The following is a 22,977-nucleotide window of genomic DNA, read 5'->3' on the forward strand; positions in this document are numbered from 1 at the left end:
TATGGTCAAAAAAAGCGATCAAAATTTAGCTTAGCCGATGCTATATGTTCTTGTTCCCAGTGGATCATATATAGGGCCGCAACTACACCACGCCATCGGACCCGGTTTTGGGCGTCCCTTTCCAGTTGGGACCGTCATGCCAGCTGTCTCCACCTCGCTGTGAACCGATCTCTTCCATGTCTCTGGGTCTCCCAACCCTGCGCTTTCCCTGTGGGTTCCAGCTCTGAGCTTGTCCCGTTAAATTGTCGTCCGGCTTTCGCAAGGTGTGACCGATCCAGCCCCACATCCGCTTCTTGATGTCCTGGCTGGCAGGTTTTTGGTTGGTTCTCTCCCACAGGTCTGTATTAGAGATCTCGGACCAGCTGATGTTGAGAATGTATACTGTTCTTTCCCAAGTCTGCTTGCTTAAGGTGACCAGACGTTTCGGGGGCGAAAGCGGGACGCGTGCCGATGATGGTGTCGTCACCGTCAAAGAACGCCGAATCAGCGTACGGTATTCAGATTTTCAGACAACCGTGGCATTTGATATGGACGACTTGCCAGAAAGCCAGAAAGCGGGACATTGGGCGTCCCGCCCGATGAGCAGGCGGGACACGAGGTCAAAAGCGGGACTGTCCCGCCTAATGCGGGACGTCTGGTCACCTTAGCTTGCTTAGGTCTCCCAACTCGTCTTCCCTGACGATTCCAGTCAAGTGAATGCTTGGCAATAGTGTCAGCTGGTTTGCGCAGGGTGTGTCCTATCCAGCCCCATTTGTGCTTTTAATGTCTTGGATAGTGGCATTCTGGTTGGTTCTTTTCCACGTGCTGCTGTATTCCTTTCTGCACCTGTCTGGAACTTGTGTGATATTCTCAATCAGAGATTGACTAATTTTCATCAGAATATTTCTCATGTCTGCAGAACTGCTTATACCTTGAACGTCGTAGGATATATTAGTACCAATCGTCATTAATTTATCTCACCACTGATGCAACTAAAACTCTCATCTGTGCCTTTGTACTCTCGAGGATGGACTATTGTTATTCTCTTTTAGCTGGAATTCTCAAGTATCTTAATCTTGACAGACTTCAAAGGATTCAAAATAATACTGTTTGCCTCGTCTGCAGACCATCTAGATGTGAACATATATATATATCACGCATCATCTTCTTGACTGACTGCCAATCGTGTATCGTAGATACGAATTTTCCACTGACTTTAATTGTTGCTTGTGACACTGGTTTTCAGTACCTCTCTGAACTCACTCGATCCCATCTATACTCCCGTACGACTTAATTCTTCGCACTTCTGATCGACACGTACATGCAAGCGTCTGCGAGTCCCTCTAAGACAAAGACGTATGGACAGAGGTCTATCTTCTATAGTCAGCTCCATTAATTTGAAACGGATTACCTATCGGCCTTAATTTGTCACTCGACTGATCATTGTACCATCTTTAATTTTCAGAACGGCGACTTCAAACTGGGCCTAATTGTCCTCACTATGAGCGTGCATAAATTTGCATATGAGCGGGTGTCTGTTGTAGAATTGAGCATGTCTGTTTTGTCTGAAGATGGGTGCATGGTTGTTGGTGATTCAGTCTATATACTTTTATGTATATTTAAAAAAAAAAAAAGGGCTCTGAGCAAATCATTGGAAAAGCGCTATTTAAATCCTCGTTTTTATTATTATTGGAGGAGTACAGGCCTACCAAGTTACCAACCATCCGTTCGGGTTTATGCACTGGAACGTAGGTGTGAGAAGTAATTAAATTTAGTAGAATAATAATTATCTCCTGAAGGAAAATCATGTACACAAGTCCTCTCCTGGACCAACTTCGATGACCCGATCGGCAGGATCGATCAATGGCCTGACCATGATATTGTCCACCGAACTCTAGAGAATGTGCAAAAACCTGCTAAAAATACCTCAGTTTATGATAACATCCATAGTCTTTGGGCATGGCACATTCGTCAAACAAATGTAATAGACGTACGACGACGACGAGGAGGAAGAAGAAAAATATCATATTACATTCCCCAATATTGGAATGCGGCACCTGTAAGATAATGGATATTGCCACCCTCAACTCTCGTGAGGCTAACTTTAGACATTTATGTCCATATACTTTTTATCACGTTAGGTCGCCAAGTAGGAGTCTTTCAGTGTGTAAGGCAGTGCGGACGCAGCAGACAGCCGCCTAATCTCACCAATCGCACGTACATTGCAACGTTACTGCAGATCGTAAACAACAACATCATGCGCATGCGCGACACATTCTAATCTTATGACGCACTAGCGCCAAGAAATCGACGCCATCTTTGGTTCAGGTACGATCTGCTATTAAAATAGTAAAAACATTTGATTTAGAAATAGTGTTGAGTTTGCTTGAAAAAGCGATATTCTACTTAACATCATAAGATATGTTTATGCTGTATTACGTGTCAAGCTATCTTAATTGGCTTCTTAGTGTTTTTTTGAAGCACTCCCCGAAATGTCCACGTGGTCGAGGTGTGTGTCGTCCTAAATATTTTATTCCTTTGTCTTTAACGTTACTGTTATATTATACCGTGGTAGAAAAAAAAAAAAAGATCTTCATTTGAAGGGGTCACCTGCTGTTTGTTTCCCATTGTTTCACTGCTTATATCAATCATGAAAACTGCCATGTCTGCACGCAGGATAGATGCATGAAATCGTGAAACTTCAGCCAAACCAATTAATAGTAAAACTAAATTTAAAAAAATAAGTGTCAGGCACAAATAAATAGTTGATTTCTGGTCAGTGCTCGTTCCACTCTTTTCAGGTGAGATCTATGATCAGGTACTAAGGATTTTTTTTAAGTGTTAATTTATTTGCATATAGTTTCATTAGTTTAAATCCTTCAGGCCTTATTGTAAAGTCCTTAAAATGCGAGAACAGTTCCAGTGGTAGGTAGACGCGTTAGAGAACGAAACAGTTGACTATTTTGACTTATTTTATGCATTTAAAAACATCAGTCATTGTGTTACCGATAAATGTTATTTTATGGTTAACAGCCATTAAGTTCATTAGCTAGACCAAATACCAAGTTTGTAGAAAGTCATGCAGTGGTTACTTTTACTACAAAATGCGCATTTTCTTGCATGACATGTAACATTTAAAGATTCAAAAAGAAGGGAATTTGTTCACCCTTTAGTTTTTAGAATATTGTTAAATCTGCTAGACCTCATGCAAATGAATAACAATAAGGCTGCAAAAGAAAATGAAGATCATAAACAGTGGCATAGGAATGGGTGGGTGGGGGGGTAAGAAGGGCAGTTGTCCCCTAAAAAAAGACAATAAGGAGGCAAGAATGTGAATGTTGTTCACTGTCTGCCTGAAGTTTGCTTCCCCAAAGCTATGTGTTTTGAGGATAACAAGGACTAAACCTGAGGATCTTCCTACTCCTTTTATAATTGCTGGTAGTTTGGATGCTTGTGCACACTAGTCAAAAATTTGTTAACTTGGGATATCAGTTTACATTGTCTTTTAAACTGGAGCTGCACACTTGACAGTATAAACATTTCATAAAAAAGGATTTTAATATATTTTATATTTATTTTGTACTTTTATTCCTTTTTGTTTTGGAGGCAGTTCAGGTGTTGTGGTCATATAATGCACTTGAGGTAGATCATTGAACCACAAGAGAGAAAAGAAGCATTTCCCATCCAGTTTTACCCTTTCCTTTTTTAAAAAAATATTTATGCACATATACATGTTGTGTTTCATATTCTTTTCCACCCAAAATACAGTGTTGGTCTCTTTCCTCAGTGAGCACTTGCGGTACTTTATATTCGACCTTTCATTTCCCTGACACCAGTTGCTAGAGGTACTTGAGGTAACAAATCTATACTTATTCTTTTTCTGATTTATTATACTATTTGTATTTTTCTTTATTTATCTTTAAAGACAGATATTTTTATTGCTATTTTTGACATTTTAAAATTTTCCTTTAATTTTTATTCCTGTGGTTAATGACGAGTATTTAAAAGAAGTCGGTGCAAGGTTTTATGGGGCATCAATGTTCTTCTTTGATTTGGCTTATATCAGAGTGTGAATATTCCCATAAATGTTTTCTAGATTTTGACATGGAAACATGTAGAAGATTTTTTTAGTTATAACAGGGAGTAAGAGACAGGTACGCTGCTAAAGATATCGTCATTAAAACATTATTTTTATTAAACCTTTATTTCATCATGTTTGATTTGCTGGATTGTCCTTTATGGCATCAGTATAAACTTTTTAATATTTTGTTTCAGTCAGAAATTGAACCAGGCAACTGGTAATGGCTTGGTTGTTTTGTTTTTTTTTTAATTCTGTATGTCAGCAATGTTTTTAAGAGTATCTCTTGGTGGCCATTAAACACAACTCTAAAATTACATTTTTAGAAGCATGCTTGCCTCTGATTTCATCTTTAAACCAGTAATTGCAATGAAATCAATTTCATTTTTTTCCTCTAAAGCAATCTATACATGCCAGACAAAAGATTGGCCATAACAGTAATGCAGTTTTAAAGTAGAAATTCCCCAAAATTACAAAATTTAGCTAAGAGACGTTCAGGAAATGCAACTTAAAATAGTGATCTAAGTGTTTTGAAATCTGGGGAATAGATGCCCAATTAAAATTTTTGGCATTTGACTGTGTTTGCTTTAATGTTTAGCCAAAATGCCTTAAGAGAGGTAAATGGAAAAACATGCACAATTGAGAAGTGAAGTTTTTTTGTTTTTTTTTTTTTGTTTCCATGGGTTTTACCTACCCCACCCCCTTTCTGAAGCTGTCAACACTTTCTGTTGGACTAGATATATTGCAGTGACAGTAGTCCTATGCTGGAGATTTGCAGGAGGATTTGTTTTGGATGTGGGCAGGGTAGTGTGTGAATTTATGTGTGACAATATAATTATCTTATCACATGTACTGTTGTCCCTTCGATACAGCTTTCTTAGTCTTGCAACTAACGACCCTTTCTATTAAGTTCACTTACAAATATTCTTTTATAATGTGTTGTGGGTAAATTTTTTTAACATCTCTGCCATCCTTGATAAGCAATACATCTTTGGATAGCTACATGCTTTCCTTGTGTCGAGGTTTTTTTTGGCATCGAAATTATTTTCCTCTTTTACTGGGTATTTGTGAAGCAGGCAGTGTAATCAGACTTAGAAAGTGAGTTTACTTTAAAAAATTGAATCACTAACATTTGTAGATCAATGACATGATTGGTGCAATAGAAAACTACATTTAGTTTTTAAAAATACACGTAAATAACTTTGTTGCATGCAGAAACTCTAGTCAAAGAAAGTATTATTTGCTTAGAGGGATATGCTTTAGTCTCACTTGAAAGTGCATGTGCACATACAATATGTAAAACTTTGAAATGATTTTTTGACTTAAAAAAGGCATTTTATGTTGGTCTTTTAAACTATTTCTTTATAGATTCTTGTTTGCAATATAGAATGGTCAAATATGATGTCGCATTGGATATGATAGCAATTTTAAGCTGCTCAAAACACCACTATCAATTATAGTCTGGCCTTAAAAATCTGCACTCAATATGGTTGTGTGTAGGTAAAATGGAACTTCAGCAGTTTTGCTTGTGGCATATTACTTTTACAAGGTATGGTGCAGAACTGCCTGTATTGTCTCAAATCAAGGATGCCGATGAAATTGTAAACCAGAGTGAACTTCCCCAATATGAATTGATATAACTACAAATTGTGTTGCATATTGACCGTTTTGGCTAAGACTCGTAAGATAAAAGCACAAGATTAAATTAATGGTTGTTTAAATAGGTTTTGTCGTACGTCCTGTTATTTGTTTACATATCAAGAACTATTGTAATTATCTAGAAAATTTAAAAAGTTAGTGTATGAATTAGTATGTAGTAATCCTGTTAATATTTTTAGATTTGTTTTCTTTGCCCTTCAGAGTCCACCATTAATTTTTCTTTATAAGCTTTAAAAATATTCAGACTTTAATGGACATAGGTCAGTTATAAAAATATAAATATAGAAATATACACTTTTGCTTGTGTTACAACACCGTTGTTTCTAACAAGTGCTCATTGTGACTCAATTTTCTGTTGCTAAAAAATATTTTTTGTTCTAACTAACATCTAATCACAATCAGATAAAAAGACTATTAGTACAAGATTACCATCAGTCTGGAAGGTTAGTGGTCTTAGAGCTCACTGCCACCAGATTTCAAAGTCAGCATTATGATCTCTTCTCTTTTTCTTTGCCAGGTTTTTATTTTCTTTAAAGTTTTTTTGTGTTTTTGGTTTTTTTCTTTCACTCAAACTATGGACTCGCAAGGAAGCACATCAGACAAGCACAATGGAAGATGTTGGTCAAGGTCTTGGGGAAGAAAGCCCAACCAACCTTATCATCAATTATCTGCCACAGACCCTGACAGATGAGGAATACCGTTCCATGTTTCTCAGCATTGGGCCCATCAAGTCTGCAAAGATCATCCGAGACAAAGCCACAGGTTACAGCTATGGGTTTGGGTTTGTAGACTACCAGCATGCAGCTGATGCAGAGCGAGCAATCCAGACACTGAATGGCTTGCAGTTGCAGAATAAGCGTATCAAGGTTGCCAGAGCTCGAATGGGAGGAGAAAACATAAAGGGAGCTAACTTGTATATCCGCAATCTTCCAATCCCCTGGACAGAGAATGAGCTTAACAAACTGTTTGAGCCCTATGGCAAGATCATCCAGTCAAGGGTGTTGGTGGACCTTCAGACGGGAGTCTCCAAGCGTGTTGGCTTTGTGCTCTACAACACTCGACAGGAAGCAGAAGCAGCTATTCGCTCTGTTAGTGGAACCACTCCAGAAGGCTGCACAGAACCAATTCTAATCAAATTTGCTGATGACAACTCTAAAAAGATGCGGCCACCAAATGTGCAGTATGTTCCCAGTCCAATATTTCCTGGGCATGGCCCAGGACCCATGCGAAATCAGGGCAACAGGTTCCGGTACAACCCCATGTCTGGTAACTACAATGTGCAGAGTTCTACATTGAATGTAAGCCAGGCAAGTCGAATCCTGTCATGAGAAAATGCTTTATTCAACTAGCACTGTCTTTTGTGTGAGACCTATTTTCTATGTTATGAACACTAAACATCATTCAGTTCTTGTCAATACAAGTGACATGGGTGGGTGTGGGTGGGTTATTAATTGTAACACATAGTACATCCGTTACCGAGAAAACCCATGTGTACTGCATCATTGTCAATAAAGAACTAGTGCATTGAAAAACAACTGTGGTGTTAAACTGTCCACATTTGATGCATAAGTATTTTGGGGAAAATTTAACAGCACATTTCTAATTTTACACACCATGAGGTTTTAACTTGTGCATTAAAAAAGTTTTATAGAGTGTTCTTAGTGCAGACATCACACACTTTTAGAACTTTTCTCCAACTAAAACTGTTTAAGCCAGAATTTCTGTTTATCTTCTTTTTTTTTTTTTTTTTTTTTTTTTTTAAATTTTGCAAACCTCCAATTTTTTCCAGAAGCTGATTGTAATAATCTCGGTCATTTCTTTTAAAATTGTGGGAGCTCAGTTTTAAAATAAGGAACGGAAAACCAACATCAAAACACTAAAATGTTCACGCAACATATCAATTTGACATAAGAGCAATTTTCAAGAAAAAAGGCTTTTAAAATTTGCTTCTTAAAATCTTCAGAAATGTTGTACCCCTGGCCAATGGTATCTTGATCTTTAAAACTGTTTTTGCTTATTTGCTTGTGAAATCTGAATGAAGGTTAAGTAGCAATGTATTCATAATTAAATATTGTGTTGCCTGCACATTTAAACAGATGTATATATGTGCAGTAGGTTTTTTTTTTCTTCTTGGAGTTCATAAAGCATACTTATTGCCGCCGCCACCCTGCCCTTAATATAACTGTGTAAAATTGTGACTGCTTTTATGAGAAAGATTTTCAGCACACTGTATCATAGTAAATAAGATGATTGTAAGTTAAACATAAATTATGTATATTGCAGGGAGGTTATGTCATCTTTGCCTATAACATTGGCAATAATGCAACAGAGCGCACACTGTGGCAGCTGTTTTCTCCCTTCGGCACTGTGCAAAAAGTGAATGTGGTGATGGAACCAGGGAAGGGTGTGTGCAAGGGCTATGGTTTTGTCACAATGACAAACTTTCAAGAAGCACAAAATGCAATCAACCATTTAAATGGATTTTACTTCCAAGGTCGACCCCTGCAGGTTTCTTTCAAGACATAAAATGCTGATTTTCATTGCAAGTTTTTAACAGTGACAGCATCTCTCTTCCCCCCCCCCCACCCCCCTTCACCTCTTTAGTGGTCATCCATACTTATGATGTATTAGTATTTGTATCCCTGCAGGATATGTGTCAGCCAGCTTATTGCTTGTGCAGACTAGTTTCTCAACCTCTCACTGATATTGCTTCATTGCAGCTAGGCAGTGGTGCCTGTGTAAGATGCAAGAATTTAAATCATTAAATTGTTAGTCAAATTGCTCTTGTGCTGGGGCTCTTTTGCCACTAAATTTGTGGAAACCTGTAAGCAGGGGAAGAAACCTAACAAAATACCTGGTGTTTTCCTTTTTTATTTGAATTACACCTTTGTGGGCTAGATGAAAAAAGGATGCTTTTTTTGTGAAGTCATTTGAAATTATTATTATTATTATTAACCTTGTTGCTGATAAGTCATTTTTGCAGCAGAAGGGTCAGACTTAGATTTAAAAAAAAGTTTTGTGATCATGTGCTTCAAAAGAGGAGATTGTCCCTCCTTGCTTGTCAGCTCTTAGTACGGATTCTTTGTGGAGCAGTGTTGCTAGGAGTGGTTATGCACTTCAGTTGTTTTGAATTGTTTCTCTGTTGATGGAATTGTTTCTGCTCAGCTAAATGAAAGTGGGGTTTTTAGGACAAAAAAAGTGTTTAAATCTATAAAGGCTTTCAACTAGTTACAAACTTTATGCTGGGCTGGCATAGGGGGGAAAATGCAGGTGATGTTAAGAAATAACTGGTTTTTAGGGGTTCAGCGCTTAAATTATTATGAAAAAAGTAAAAGGGTGCATTTTTCTTTAAGAGTTTGTTTACCATGCAGGCTTTAAAATGTCTGGTGGTTTGGTTCTAATTTTGGAAAAAAAATGTTTTGGGGGAAATATGCAATGCTTAGACTACTTGCATTCAAGTGTGGATGAAATGAGGGCTGAAATTTTATGGTCATGCACGGAAGCCTCATTTGCTTCCCGTTCCGTTTTTTTCTTGTGTATATTTAAAATAAATATCCTGTTATTCATTAGAATTTATTATTTTACTCTTATTTGAAATTTGTGCTACTTTAAAGATCTGTTTGGTGGGCATGTGTAGCCTAGCCATAATAATCTTGCATTCAGACCTGTATGCCCCATCTAAATTATAAATGGGTACTACAATTATCATTACTACTGCTTTATGCTGAAAGTTCAGAATTATTTGTATTGAATTATAACTTGTCATAAATATGGTTTTAAACGTTTTTTTTTTTTCCTCTTTCCCAGCAAAAAGTGTGACATATTTGTAGAAAAGGGTAGAGGCTGAAAAGTTCAGCTTACTTGCCTGCAGAATTACTTTTAGTACAGTCCTTTTAAGGTAAAAAAGCAAAAAAGCTGTGGTTATTTCATGAGTTTCCCACCTCCCCAATTAAAGAGCTACTTTGCATTGTTAGTTGTTGGTGTGAGTTTCTTGGTGAGAAAATAGTACAGAACCATGTTGTGTCGACTGTGAAAGGATTGTAAAAATTGACTGGTGTGGGCCTTTGTTTAGTTTTCATCACCAAATTATTAGAGGATGCAAGAGGGCCAGTTGCGCAATACTTTTAACACTTTTAGGCCTTGAATCGAGTTAGAAATGGTAAGTTGCATGCATGACCACTGTGTGATATGAACTCAGCAGTATGTAAACATATCACGTGTTGAAATATAGTTTGCGAATGAAAAAGCTAAAACAAGGCTGTGATAAAATAATCATGGATTTTTTTAAGTGCAGACTTTGCTCTTGTCAGGAGTCATTGCAATCTTTAATATTTCTGGTGACATCGGTGTGTTCAAAACAAGTTGTCTTCCACATGATCTTGTTTGCTTATATGCAGCTTTTCCAATGATTGTTACTTGGTCACCGTTTTAGTCTAATTAGAACACGTCCGAGCTGTTTAAAATTTTAAACACAAACAACTTTAAAACACTCGTGCATCTAGGAACAATTTTGTTATAAACTATCCTTTTTTCAAAATATGGAACTGGCCCCAGTACTGCCTGATGAGTGATTTAAATTCTTTCCCCTCCATGCAAGCTAAAGGGGGGCTAGCCACAGGTTTCATGTGTATTCTAGTTACAGCATAAGTCAAAAAGCACAACACAGCACACTTCAAATCCTTTAATAAACTGTCACGTTAACACCTTAAATTTCAGAATGTCTAGTCTCCTGCTGACATCGTGTTCAATCTTGAGCAAATCTGTTGATTAAAGATGTGCCAAACATATTTCCAGTTCTGTAAATCAACAGAAATAACCAATTTTACTGTTGAGAACTGATTGCAGGCACACATTGAGGCTAGAAGATCAGTTTTACAATAAATTGCATGGATTAATAGGAAATAGCACAACACTTAACGGTATAATACAGTTGTTCGTAGGTAACCACAAACTCTCGAGTCCCTTTCCCATTTGGCTATGGTGGACTTGATGATTTTTCACCACTGCTCACAGGGTAATAATCGCACACAACCCTCTTGAAATCCAGCGTACTGAACTTGAAGACTACATTCAGTTGCATGTTCACATTTCATGAATCCCATCGCTGGAGAAGGCATAGCCTTGGTGCCAAGATTTTGGTTCGCTAACAGCACCAGGCGCAATGGCAAAATGAGTGGAGGTGCTCAGCCATGTACAGCAAGCTCTAAAGACCACAACAAAACGTTGATGTGGGCGCTGGATGAGTAGCGGGCAATACTGGGGAGCATGAGATCAACATTAGGCAGTTTCTGCTTGCACCGGGCGGCGCTAAAAAGGATTTGACCCCAAAACCAAGGGAACAACTGGTGGGCATCTAGTCGTCAGGGCATGTGGCTGGTCGCAGGTGTTGTAGGTGATTTCAATGGAGTTTGTGGCCGAAACTGAGGAGATACGCAGCCCAGGCGTGAGATGGAATGGCCGACAAGCCCGAGGGACTGGTCCAAGTGCGCTCCGACTGGTCGGAAGGGGGTGGGGAGGTGGTGTCTCTGACCTTATCCTAACAACAAAAACAACGACGAATTAACTCAAATGCATGCTACAGCCGTTAGTAAATACCAGAGATTTAGAAGAATGCAGTCTGATGGCATCTTATTTCACACTCTTACATCCCCGTCCCCCTGATGTTTCGCTTTTCCTCCTACTCCCTCCCTCGCGCAGTACACAGTCGCAACTCGTTATCTGGTCAGTCGGTTCCATTCAAAATAGCGATAGATGGAGGCATCCAACTGTAAGGGTATGTAACTAATTATTGTGGGTAACCCTCGGAGAAATCGTAAGGCACAGATAAGAGACCTAAGAGGAGTTTGTCGAGAACAACGGGTGGCGACATAACAAGACTGAATTCATTACTAATTATCTCGTCATCTCTCGTGCACGCACATCTGTGTGAACAGCAGTCACGATACGTACCGAGGCTTGTCTGTCGCTGGTAAAGCCCACTCCAAAGTAGACTGTAGTGGCAAGAGTTAAGGATCACAAAAAACAACGTGTCAAAGTTATTGTTTAAGGTTTGAACAGCAAAATATAGCAGTTCAGGTATATATCAAACGTTACAGATTTGTTCTCAACCATAAATTTTCATACACTTAAAAAAACAATAAAAATAACCCAGTCTCGTCAGAAAGCGTGCTTCCACTCGTGAGTATATTCAACTACTCTTGACTGACAGGTACTGTGCAGTCAACAATGTGAATAGCAAATGAAATGTTTTGGTCGAATGCGATCCAGTTTTAAAATGCTTCTACCTCCCACTCTATTTCTTGATGAAAGATTTTCAGTCTCAGTACATCTTTATATTGGAAAGAACACACAGTCTTTGTAATTGTGGATAGGATGCTAGATTGAAATCTTGAGTAATTTGCCCACATTCCCCCTGCGCTTTCAAAAAAAAAAAAAAAAAAAAAAAACTTCCCAAATAAATGGCTAGATAAGGCCGAGTACAAATTACGTTTTCGAAATAATCACTTAGGAACATGCGCAGGAAGAGGTCAAACATGATATTATGTTTGTTCACAGAGACAATTTAGATATGGATATAGATATCCCATTGGCTGAAGCCTTGACAATATAAAGGTGTCCACGTACAACCCTTATACATGTGCTGTTGACCACTTTCACGGTGATATTTTCAGGCATGTGTGAAAAAAAAAAAAAAAAAAAAAGAAAAGGTGGGGTTGGGCGGCGCTCTACTAGTCAGAAAAAAATCCGTTTTAAAATGGAATCCACTATTTGTGATAAAGCTTTGGCTTATTGTCTTGAAACATTGCACATTCTAGCCCAATTCTCAAAACATAAAATACTGATATAGATCAGTATACACATTTCTCATAAAATGATCATTTTACTTTCAAGATATCAAAATATATCAGAAATGGGCGAAGACAATATTTTGTGTTGACTGCTTAAAAAAAAGTTGTTAGATTCATAAAGGATATGTTTTGTATTTGCCCTTGCGTTTCATTTCCACGTGAGGGAACAGCATGCGCACTGCTCTGTTGCACTGCACGCCCCAGTGCTGCACTTCCGTCTCGCCAACCAGTTCCGCCAGCGCGCGCAGCACTTCGTCACGTGACACCCCTTTCTGCACATGCCCTGTCCAACGCAGCAAACCTATCAAACAGACATTTTCGTTCGTAGTCAAAATTTGAAATAGGGGATCGAATTAACAATTCCCTTATGTTTAAAAAAACAAAACGAAATTAAAAAAAAACAACAACAAAACGGAAATCTGTGAGCGCAATTCAAATAAGTGATATTCTCGTTAGGGCAGGTAGCTACTGCCATTCACAAACCCTCATTTTTTGTATCAATTAGAAAGGTCTTTCCGGTCGTCTGTCTGCTTGTTGGCTGTTGCAATATCGATTCGGAGGAAAGTGTCGCTTACTTGGCAAGTTTTCAAGGATTTGCTCCAGGTCCTGTGTCATATCGCGTAGAGGTCGAGAGGTCAGGCTTTCAAACTCCTCCACATCCTCCTCGTCATCTTCTTCCCCTCTACGCTGAATGAGACTCACGCCGAAGAAGTAGGTCCTGGGTGCAAGTTAAGGTTTGAACAACAGAACCAACAAAGTTAAGATAGGGCCTAAGGCAAAATACAGGTGACACAAGGGGTGTCTTGCAGAAGACCACAGGTAATCTGAAAACAGTGATAACGGTCACATTCTGGAAGCTTCCACTCCCCCCCCCCACCTCTTCTTCATGCTGGGTATCGATTCAGGGTGGTAATATTGAACAAGCCCCTCCAACTTTTGTTCTAAGGATATACAACCCTTCGAGTCATCTGAACCGTACGTTGGATGCTTATTGTTTTCGAACCCGGGCTCACGTTCGCCTTTGCTTCAGTTTGGCACATTTTGGAAACTGATGGCTCCTCCTCTCTAAACAGAAAAAGGTCCTTAGGGCAAGTGAACACTAAGATATTCTTTGCAAGCACATCACCGCGTAAGATTCATAAACAGTCACGTGATAAAGGCATTCTGATCAACTACGTCCACTTCCCTTCTAGAACTTTGTTAATTTTTGTCAACTTGACCTCAGTTCTGATGAATCACCCGAAATTGCGGTAACAGGCATCAAAGATGGTACATCCTCCACTACCCTCGAGAAAGTGGTCTATGAAAGCTCTAGTGCGGTATCTTCGCAAGCAAAGTATGTTGTTTTATAAGCTCTTATTTTTGGTAATTTAACAGATTTCAATATTATTAACAAATAATAATGATAAAACTTGTGCACTGCTCCCAGAAGGATACTTCTTGAACTTGCCCTTGCGCTGTGCCACGCTGTGGGGATGCTCCTCGCGGACTGCGCGGTTGCAGGCCGGACCCCACGTGACCGCCTGAGGACAGTCCAACAAGAGACTGACCCTCTGAAGCAGCAGGTCCCGCGATACACTGCCCCGCGCACTTTCTTCTATCAACCCTGTCAATTTTAGAATAAGAATTTTCTTTTTTTCTGCTTCTCAACTTCGAACACAGCCCTGGTGGGATTTAACGGAGGCAGTAATATGTTTGAACTAGATGAAGTTAAAATATAAAATATAAAATCTGTAGTATTTAAATTTGTATTACACGTAATATCCCACAATTTTTAGCGCAAAATTATAAACGTGACAGTTCCCATTATTTATAATTATCTGTATAGTGATCTATTGTGTAGTTTTTGTTAAAATAAATATCACCCATGCCCACATGCTGATTAAAAAAAATTTAAGGATTAGATGAAAAAAAGCCGTTACTAAAACTCCGTTTATTGCAAACATGAAAAAATGTTTCTGTAGATGCCAGAAGGTTTTTTTTAATAGAATGAAAATTAAATCATAACTATAAATTCATCCTGTTGCTTACCAGAAAGAACTTCTCGAATTTTCATTACTTTCCAGCCTTCGTTGTTCTGTCCACCAAAGCTGTCCGACAAGCTGACGTCACTTCCTATGTTGACATTGTGCACCAACAGGAAGTGCTTTTCCTGCAGCTGGGAGTTGTCCGCATGAAAACCGCACAGAGGACATGGGTAGATAGTGTGCTTTGACTGCGCATGCTCGCCACACTCTTCAGCCTCATTTGTGATCTCGGTCTCACTGTCGAGTAACTTCCGCTTCCGGACGGCAGCCTTAGCGCTGTCCAGTGGATCTTCGTCATCCGAACTGTGAACATGATGCGAGCGTTCAACAATCTTGGGCGATGTTTTAATATTATCCGACAGAAGAACGTTTTCATCGCTATATTCAAGTTTCACGCGCTTTTGCACCTCGTGGCTGTCGTCTGTCACAACGGAGTCGCGGTGAATGATAGATATGGGTGAATGTACTTGAGGACCCCTAGGTGGAGATGATGCAACTTTACGTGGGGAATTTCCAGAGTTTTCTTTATCGCTGCTAGCAGTAACGGTATCTTTAACAAGCTGGATGGAATGAAGACTTTCTGGTGAAGCACAGCTTCTGGTATCCGCGGGGAGACTCCGCCATCGCTCGCCACGCACTGCCTTCGGAGCATACGGCTTCCGTCTCTTACGATGGTTGCCATGGAGATGACCCAGCGACCCGCGGTCAGGCGACATGGCGGATTTGTGGTCTGCTCCGATAGTGCTGCCGTCGCTGTCGCTGGAGTCGCTGGTGGCACGCACCGCGGTGACGTCCCTGGTAGGTGGCGCTGCAGATTTTATCTCATCGTGACGTAAAGCAGTGCTGATGCTCTCTGACTCCCCCCTCATGGACGCGTTACAGGGCAGAAAGGTCAAGGCCGTGTCCATGGCAGAGGTCACACGCTCAGAACAGTGGGGAACCAGAGGCACCTTCAGTAGCGTGCCCCTTGACACGACCTGGTTAGGTGGTGCAGTTGCCTCTTTCGACCTAGTTAACAAGCTGCTGGCTTTGTGGTTACAACCGTTGTCGCTGACCGCGCTGTCTTTGCTGTTCTTATCGGCGATGCGCACCTTGTTGTGGTGGTGGATGCCGTTGCAGTGCACGTGAAATGCAGCCTTGACCTGGCACTTGACATTGCACACTTGACAGAAGTAGACGATGTTGCCCCCTTCCCGCACCAGCTTGGTGTAGCGACCGAACTCGGGTGTGAAGCTGGGGTGTAGGGTCACCGTCCCTTCCAGAGCGAAACCACTCGGCATTTCCATCTTGCTCACCTGTGACTGTAAAATCTGTTCCGCCAACTTCTGAAGGCGATACAGGCTGTCACTGGCTGGTGTCTTGGCTTCAGAACGCGACAGCGACGATTTTCTTCTCAGGAAGGCTTCCCCTCCCTCGTCACTGTCACTGTTCTCGTCGACCTCGCGCTCATCGATTTCCATTTTCAATGACAATTGTTTGTGAAACTCTGCCTCCGTTTTCTCTGAGTAGACTAGCTTTTCGCGTAATTTAGAGTCGCACGAATCGTCACTGTCATCGTTGTCCGTAGAACTGTCGTGATGTGCGCAGGCTACATGCTCCGTGAGGTCAGAGGTCGTGGCGAAATGCAGATCACAATGAGAGCACTTGGGCGCGTGCTCTCCATGCTGCGGACTGTTTAAGTGCTGTTCTTCGACGTGCGACAAGAAGCTGGCCTTGGAGGTCAGGATGCAGGGCAAGGTCGTACAGAGGGCGCACTTGTACAAAACCTCCGCGTACTGCATCAACCTGCTCTTGTCTACTTCTTCGTCTTCCTCCAAACCGGAAGTGTCGCCGCCTAGGCGGGCACGTATGCGCGAGATTTCACTGTCTGAGGGAGACACACACTGCTGAGGCCCAGGGCTTACAGGCATGGGCTTTCTACATCGCGAAGAGGGCGCATCTTGTTTGGAGCGCGACTGTGATGAGGCACATTGAGAACTTTTACAGATGACCCCGTCGTCATCTGGAGCGTTGACATCGTCTTCAGCATCGCACGCATGCTTAGCTCTCGTGTGCTGACCCTTCAAGCGCGTCGCATTCTCTTCGTCGTCATCATTATCAGCAATAGCAACAGCCGGGTTCAAGTCCTCGTCGCCGACATCCCAGTCTATGCGGCTGTTTTCGCTGGTGGCATTGTCCCCCATGTCAGCCGATTGTCGAAGACGACGCAGCCGGCTCTGGAGCAAATTTTTGAACCGTGTGCTATACAGATTGGTTCACGTCACTTCCACGCACCTGCAGCAGTCGGTACCCGTTACCTGTTCAGAAGAAATAAACAACTTTAAATGAAATATAATTAAACTCTCCTAAAAATGAAAAATTGAAACAGATAGACGTATCCTCTCTTAACAAGAAACAATATTAAAAATCATTAGTGGACTTATTCCTGAAAAGATTTCCGAACAGTGAATACAGTGTCACCAGTCTGTTCTCTGCTACCTGCCATATTCCTCCATTTCTCCCTGCGCCTACACACCACACCCACATATTCACCTGCACTGTTGCACTGCACGCGTTGGGGGGGGGGACAAGGAACGGGGGGTAAACTCGTGAGTACGGCAGTAAAAAGATCCTGGAAAATAAAATGGAATCAGAAGCTCCAGAAAAGAAAGAGCACCTCAGAAAAATCAGTGGGCAGGTGAGGCAGCAAGGTAACTCGGCAGGTGGAAGCAAGAAACTAAAAGCCGTGTGGGAGATGACAGCTAGGGCGCTGACAGTGTGACGTCATTGAGCAGGCACGAGCCAGTGGTCAGGTGCCATACCTGTGATGAGAGGTGAACAGGAAGGGAGATTAGTCCCTGATACAACAGGCTCTCTCGTGTCGCCTTCGTCTGGCGGAGGTGAGGATGGGCTGTCACCTGGTGAGGATGACCTGTCACCTGGTGATGAATTAGCCACGTTGAAAATGTTGCAGGCTCCACGCCTATGTCTATATTTTCCACATGTAAGGGAGTGGGGAACACTGGCCTTCCTTTTGTAACTGCCCTTTTTGTCCTGATCTGTTATCAACATGTATATTTGATTTGCTGTGAATGAAGCTAACGTCAGGCCTCAATGAACCATAACCCATCCTTACCTCAGAGAGTTGCAGCCCCTTCTGCCTATCAACCTACAGCTCGATCCGATCCTGTCTTGTGTAATTTTAAAATATTACTTTGATGTTTAAAACATCTATACAAAGAGCATGCTCCTTAGGAGTGTGAGTATGCGCTTTACAAATTTTGCATTTATTATTATTATTAATATTAGGCGACATGCAATTCTACGTCGAACGGGTCAGGCAGTAACAGGTTAAGCAAATAATAGTAATAACAACCAAATTTGTGACATGATATATCCATCTAAAGATCCAAAACGAATAAAAACATTATTGTGTATTATGTAGTCCAAATCACGTGTTACCTCCGTCCTCTTCTAACTCAAACTCCAGCATTCAGCTATAAAAATGTCTTCAGCTGTTGCTGAAAGAAGAGGAGAGGGGGATGTCGAGTATGAAGTGGAAGAGAATTCCAAATTTTGGTGTCTGATATTGAAAGGATAGTATACCACAGGGTTAGCTGGATACGAGATACACGAGATACAAAAAGATTTTCCATATTAAACCACGGGGTTAATGACGAAAGTTGCCAGTTTGTACTCAATGTTATGTTTCCCAAGTAACCGTTAACAAACAAACAAGGTAATCCAATGAGGTGTTAGAGCACTCACGGCCAGCTTTGGTGAGGGTGGTGCACATCTCTCCCTCTCTGATCTTTCCAAACACTTCACAGCCAAGTCAAATGAGGGAGGGGGAGGAAGAAGCTGCACCTCTCTGGTATAAAACTGTAAAGTAATTCCGTCCTTAAATTCAGATGCCATTCTTCTTACTAGCAGCCATTCGTTCCCCACCCCACCACCACTACCACCTCCAAGGTAACCAGTTTCTACAGCGAGGACACGATCGCTACATTCCTTTTGAAGGACAATTTTGTAAGCATGATTGTGGATACATTAGGGGAGCTGTGTCTAGTTGTTTACCTGAGATACCCGAACACACAGCATTACTGCAGTCCAGGCGGAACAAGACTGAGTCACACCAGGCCTGAGACTGCCGAGTCGGTGCATTCAGATAATCGTGGCGACAACAGTCAGTGTAGGAAGCTCTACAGAGGCTTTAAAATCGAGCAACATGAGCTTGCCTAGAAAGACTCGTGTTCACACTTTGAGAAGAGGGAAACATTTTTAAAAGCTGGAATAAAATAATTTAATTTGTTATCTGCATAATTATCTATTTGCACTTAAACGCATCATCTTTTTCTTCTTCATCTTCCTCGTCACCAATCCGCCATTTTCTACTCGTTGTGTAATCTACCTACTGGTGAGGAAGGAGGTCATAGTTCTCCTAGGAAGGATGACAACGACCACTGCCACCTCTCTCTCACGGTCACTGTTGGTCCACGTGTTGCCCAGACAACATGGCCGGACTGGCTCCAGTCCTAATTCCATCGCTGACTTCTCAGCCCTAAGGTCAAACTCCCAAAACCGTTGGCAGAGGGAGATAACACCAGATAATATTTGCAGGTAATTAATGTAAAAAGCCGATTATTTATTGACAAACAACAATGCATCTGTCTATTGATCGTTGCGGCCCTAATCTCCTCGAAGAGTAACAAGGATTAAACTAAACTATTGAATTTGTTTTTACTTTTTAAATTAGTTTATTTTTAAATATACTGTTGTAAAAGCCATCCCTCTGGACGGTATTAGATTTTAATGAAACTAAATAACCGAGTACCAATGTCAAATACACACGTTCGTTAAGAAATAAGTCATCTGTACTCAAAAAGCCACGAAAGAGGTGAACAGCACCAGTCATCACTTTATACTTCCTTCGTGAGTCATCATGTCTGCCTAAAACTCCTCCTCCTTCGTTCTCTCTTTATAGTGTTTCTTTCAACAGAACCCCAAATTAGATATTGACAGGTAGGAGGTGAACGTAGACCTTGACCGCTGACCTAATAGGTGACCATCGATCTCGTCTGCCATCGCTACCTCAAAATACTACGAGAACATTCTGAGTGATTTGTGAGACATTTTAATGATTGGAATTAGTTGTAATGACCATGGCTTTGATTAGACTCTTCGCTAATACCTGCTTTATCTATACTATAAACAAGTGAGAGGGTCTATGGTCTATAGCACAGCCTGGAAATCCTTTCAATTTAAAAACGTTTTTGTGTATTTGTGTATGTAGAACTAGAAATAGACCTTAGCAAGCATACACAAAAATAACTGATGATAAATATTTTGGAGAACCTAACATGTTCCTAACCTAACCTAACATATGCGTGAAAGCAATGCTAGAAGACAAATCACAATAATGTATCCGTTTCATTATAATCTTTACTTTTAAAATGTTGACAGTATATTTAATAACGCACAGAATGACTTTTAAAACTAATTTTTGTAGTAATTGGCTTCATAGGAATATGAACAATACACAGTAAGTAGCAGATACAGTATTTATTCCACCATAAATATTTAAATAATTTGTTGCTTTTTCCATACACATTGCAAAAGCTTTATAAAGGACTGGATTGAGATTTTTTTTGTTATGAGATAAAATTAACATTTGTTGATACGTGGTAATTATTTAAGCTTTTGGGTAATATTTTTGTCCATTTTTCGCTTCATTTATATGACACACATAAAGATTCTGAGTTATTTATGAGCAAATGCAGATTATACATTCTGTGTGGACAGACAGACAGTGAAAGATAAAGAATTAAAGACTAAATAATCGTACCGATCTTTCAGATGTTCCCTCTCAGTATTTAATACAACCACCATAGCTACTTGATGCTTGCTGGAATCTCAAATAACAATAAACTAACCTGCGACACCTGTCACTGTCGTACGAGCAGTTCCGACATCCAGCGAAGGGAGGCTCGAGGACTTTCCATTGTTTCCAGCGAACAGGTCGGTGTGTCAGTGCCACCACCACTGGCTTCCCGTCACATCAGACGATGGAGATGGCCACAGACCTTCTGTGTTCTGCCTCCTACGTTGGGTTTGAACGCCTGCGCGGCAACCGCAGCCTGAGAGAAGGAAGGCAGGAAGGCCTGGGTGTGGGTTTGGGGGTTTGTGGAAAATCGAAGTATTGAGAGGCAAGCGCGAAGAGCTCGGCGCCAGTCGGGGCAGATAAACAGCCCGTTAGAGGGCGCCACGGCGAGCTGGCGGCCAGACGGCCAGACAGACGGGCAGACAGTTGGGCCGACAGGCGCCGACCCACCCAAGCTACCACCGGGGCCCCAACCCCCCCTCTGGCAGGGCTCTTCACCTCCCCCATCCTCTCCCACACGCTGTCGTCTGCCAGCCGCCGCTACTCCCATCACAGGCGGCGACGGCGGACTGACGGGCCGTCAAGCTTGGAGAGCTCCCGTCCTCTCGGTAGACGACCGACTGACACCTCGCGCTGGCGGTTGAGATCAGTTTGTCAAAGTAACACTAGCGTAGGAGGTTTGGCAACCCCCTCTACCCGACCCACCACCCGCACCAGTTACTCATCTGTGTCTACCTTTCTGTGATTGACCAGTGTACCGATGCTGTTTGTCCTGCGTACACACGTACACACCACTTGCTGCAGCACGCAAGCTGATGCTGTTAATAAAATAATTACTAGACCACAGCTATAGTGGGTTCTTTCATCCCTGACTGTCCTAATTATTTTATTATTAAACACGATGATTTATTTGTGTATTATCTTGTTATTGACAATTACTTTTTTTTTCTTATTTTTCTCGTGGTTGTAATTATTTGCGCAGTAGCTCTGTTAATTTATTTGCATATTGATTTGTTTGATGCGGTGTAAATGGATTGTTTATACACCGACGCATAAGCGCCGAGTGTTCGTTATACCGCGACCTTGTATTACTGGACTGCTGGCAGACGATTATTACCAGTTAGCTGCTAAAACAAGACATTAGCTTCCGGTTTATTTACAATTTCAGATTAACTCCTAAAACGAGGCATTAGGCTACAAAGCTTCCGGTTTAGTCAAATTCTTGTTTAGGCTCGCCGAGAACTTCGCAAGAGGCTAAGCGTTGGTCTCGGCAGACAGACAGCAGTCCACCTGTACACGTCCATGGTTGTGCTGACACAGACAACAGTTCGTGAAAAATCTCTTTGTGGAAGCATTATCTCGAGACAATCAACTTTCTCCTCAAACAAGTCTGTCATTATGCTTCAGTGTTACTCGATATCCAGAACTACGGAGTCGGAGTTTGCCATATCTCCATGACACCATGATAAGATGACACCGCTTTATTTATTTGTTTCAATCCATTTAATTTGAATTGAGAATAATTTCAATTCGACATAATAATTAAAGTTGATAAAATTGTCTATTGAAATTCCGATTGTAATTAGGATTTTTTTTTTTTTTAAACCAAGACGTGTCCCTCGGAACTAACGCAAAGAGTGTTTGCATTTCGTGTCGAGACTGGCCAAAGGCTAGTTCTTCGGAGTCAAGGTCTGTATCGACTCCTCCATTATGTGCCTCCATGCTGTCAGCAGATTTTTTCGGTTTTACTTTTTTTTTTTTCTTCGAGTCCCTCAACCTACAATGCGGCTGTGATGGGATCTGGTGTGAGTCAGCCAAGCTCACAGCAACAATGCTGTGACGGTGGTGTCTTGCCTACAGTCTCCAGTCAAAACATGTTATTACTCTGCTACACCACAGCCAATAGCTTGACAGTTAGCATGGCACCGAGAGCAGCCATTTATGCATCATCACTGTCAGCACAGCCAGTCATATTCCTCCTCCTTTTTCCCTTTGATCGTTCCGGCGCTCTGCAGGAAGTGGAGTCTGCCGCGCGTCGCCAGGGTGATTCCTACCCACCCCCTGCCACTGGGCAGCAAAGGAAGGGTTACTGTTAGGGGTAGGGTATGGCGCTGGGTAGGGGCTGACACTACAATTATACTTTGATGGAGATCTTGGCATGAAAGACCATTAAGTTGGGCGTGTAACAAGGCACTAAAGACTAAAGTAACAGTCTGTGGAGAACCTGGCATCAGGTGGAGACTGTCAATGATGACTATAATGTCTGTGGAAAACATGGCATTAAGAACTACAGTAACTGTGGAGAACATGGCATTAAGAACTTCACTAACTGTGGAGAGCATGGCATTATTAAAAACATGATGGAAAATACTTACCTTCAATCTGGAGGAGGACCGAACATAAGTTGTGTATCTAAAGATAACGACAAAACACGGCTGCCGATGACAACGGATGAACAATGAACTGAACAATGACGAAACACAGTAACGTGTGGACATGTAAACAAAAATGTATAAATAAATGAAA

The 22,977-nt window shown here is 41.2% G+C and overlaps 2 protein-coding genes across 10 annotated transcripts; one reads left to right on the forward strand and one right to left on the reverse strand.

Moving 5' to 3' along the window:
• The first annotated feature begins 2,157 nt into the window (after positions 1–2,157).
• On the forward strand, positions 2,158–9,685 carry LOC112575381 (ELAV-like protein 1-B). Of its 8 annotated transcripts, none has more exons than XM_025257212.1 (4): positions 2,194–2,307; positions 3,767–3,833; positions 6,308–7,023; positions 8,000–9,685. In XM_025257212.1, the coding sequence occupies exons 3-4, from the start codon at positions 6,325–6,327 to the stop codon at positions 8,240–8,242; spliced, it is 942 nt and encodes a 313-aa protein (XP_025112997.1). In that variant the 5' UTR covers positions 2,194–2,307; positions 3,767–3,833; positions 6,308–6,324; the 3' UTR covers positions 8,243–9,685. The 8 variants fall into 8 exon arrangements, with proteins under 8 accessions (XP_025112998.1, XP_025112997.1, XP_025112994.1 ...); XM_025257208.1 differs by having other exon boundaries at positions 2,198–2,307; positions 6,304–7,023; XM_025257215.1 differs by having other exon boundaries at positions 2,205–2,307; positions 6,304–7,014.
• On the reverse strand, positions 9,500–21,270 carry LOC112575379. Of its 2 annotated transcripts, none has more exons than XM_025257204.1 (7): positions 20,504–21,270; positions 14,596–16,888; positions 14,002–14,170; positions 13,140–13,282; positions 12,691–12,865; positions 11,666–11,711; positions 9,500–11,252 (listed from the first exon to the last, which is right to left on the reverse strand). In XM_025257204.1, the coding sequence occupies exons 2-7, from the start codon at positions 16,772–16,774 to the stop codon at positions 11,115–11,117; spliced, it is 2,850 nt and encodes a 949-aa protein (XP_025112989.1). In that variant the 5' UTR covers positions 16,775–16,888; positions 20,504–21,270; the 3' UTR covers positions 9,500–11,114. The 2 variants fall into 2 exon arrangements, with proteins under 2 accessions (XP_025112989.1, XP_025112990.1); XM_025257205.1 differs by lacking the exon at positions 20,504–21,270 and adding an exon at positions 18,339–18,450.
• Positions 21,271–22,977: the final 1,707 nt, after the last annotated feature.

Source organism: Pomacea canaliculata, linkage group LG11 (genome assembly GCF_003073045.1).
Source record: "Pomacea canaliculata isolate SZHN2017 linkage group LG11, ASM307304v1, whole genome shotgun sequence".
Taxonomy (NCBI): domain Eukaryota; kingdom Metazoa; phylum Mollusca; class Gastropoda; order Architaenioglossa; family Ampullariidae; genus Pomacea; species Pomacea canaliculata.

Bases quoted from the DNA above. Each gene is read 5' to 3' on its own strand.
- LOC112575381 (XM_025257213.1), top strand. From the start codon at position 6,325: ATGGAAGATGTTGGTCAAGGTCTTGGGGAAGAAAGCCCAACCAACCTT. The intron at 7,024-7,999 runs GCAAGTCGAATC...TGTATATTGCAG, and splicing joins CTACATTGAATGTAAGCCAG to GGAGGTTATGTCATCTTTGC.
- LOC112575379 (XM_025257204.1), bottom strand. From the start codon at position 16,774: ATGGGGGACAATGCCACCAGCGAAAACAGCCGCATAGACTGGGATGTC. The intron at 12,866-13,139 runs GTAAGCGACACT...TCTGTTTGATAG, and splicing joins AATCCTTGAAAACTTGCCAA to GTTTGCTGCGTTGGACAGGG. The intron at 11,253-11,665 runs GTACGTATCGTG...TTTTGTTGTTAG, and splicing joins CCAGCGACAGACAAGCCTCG to GATAAGGTCAGAGACACCAC.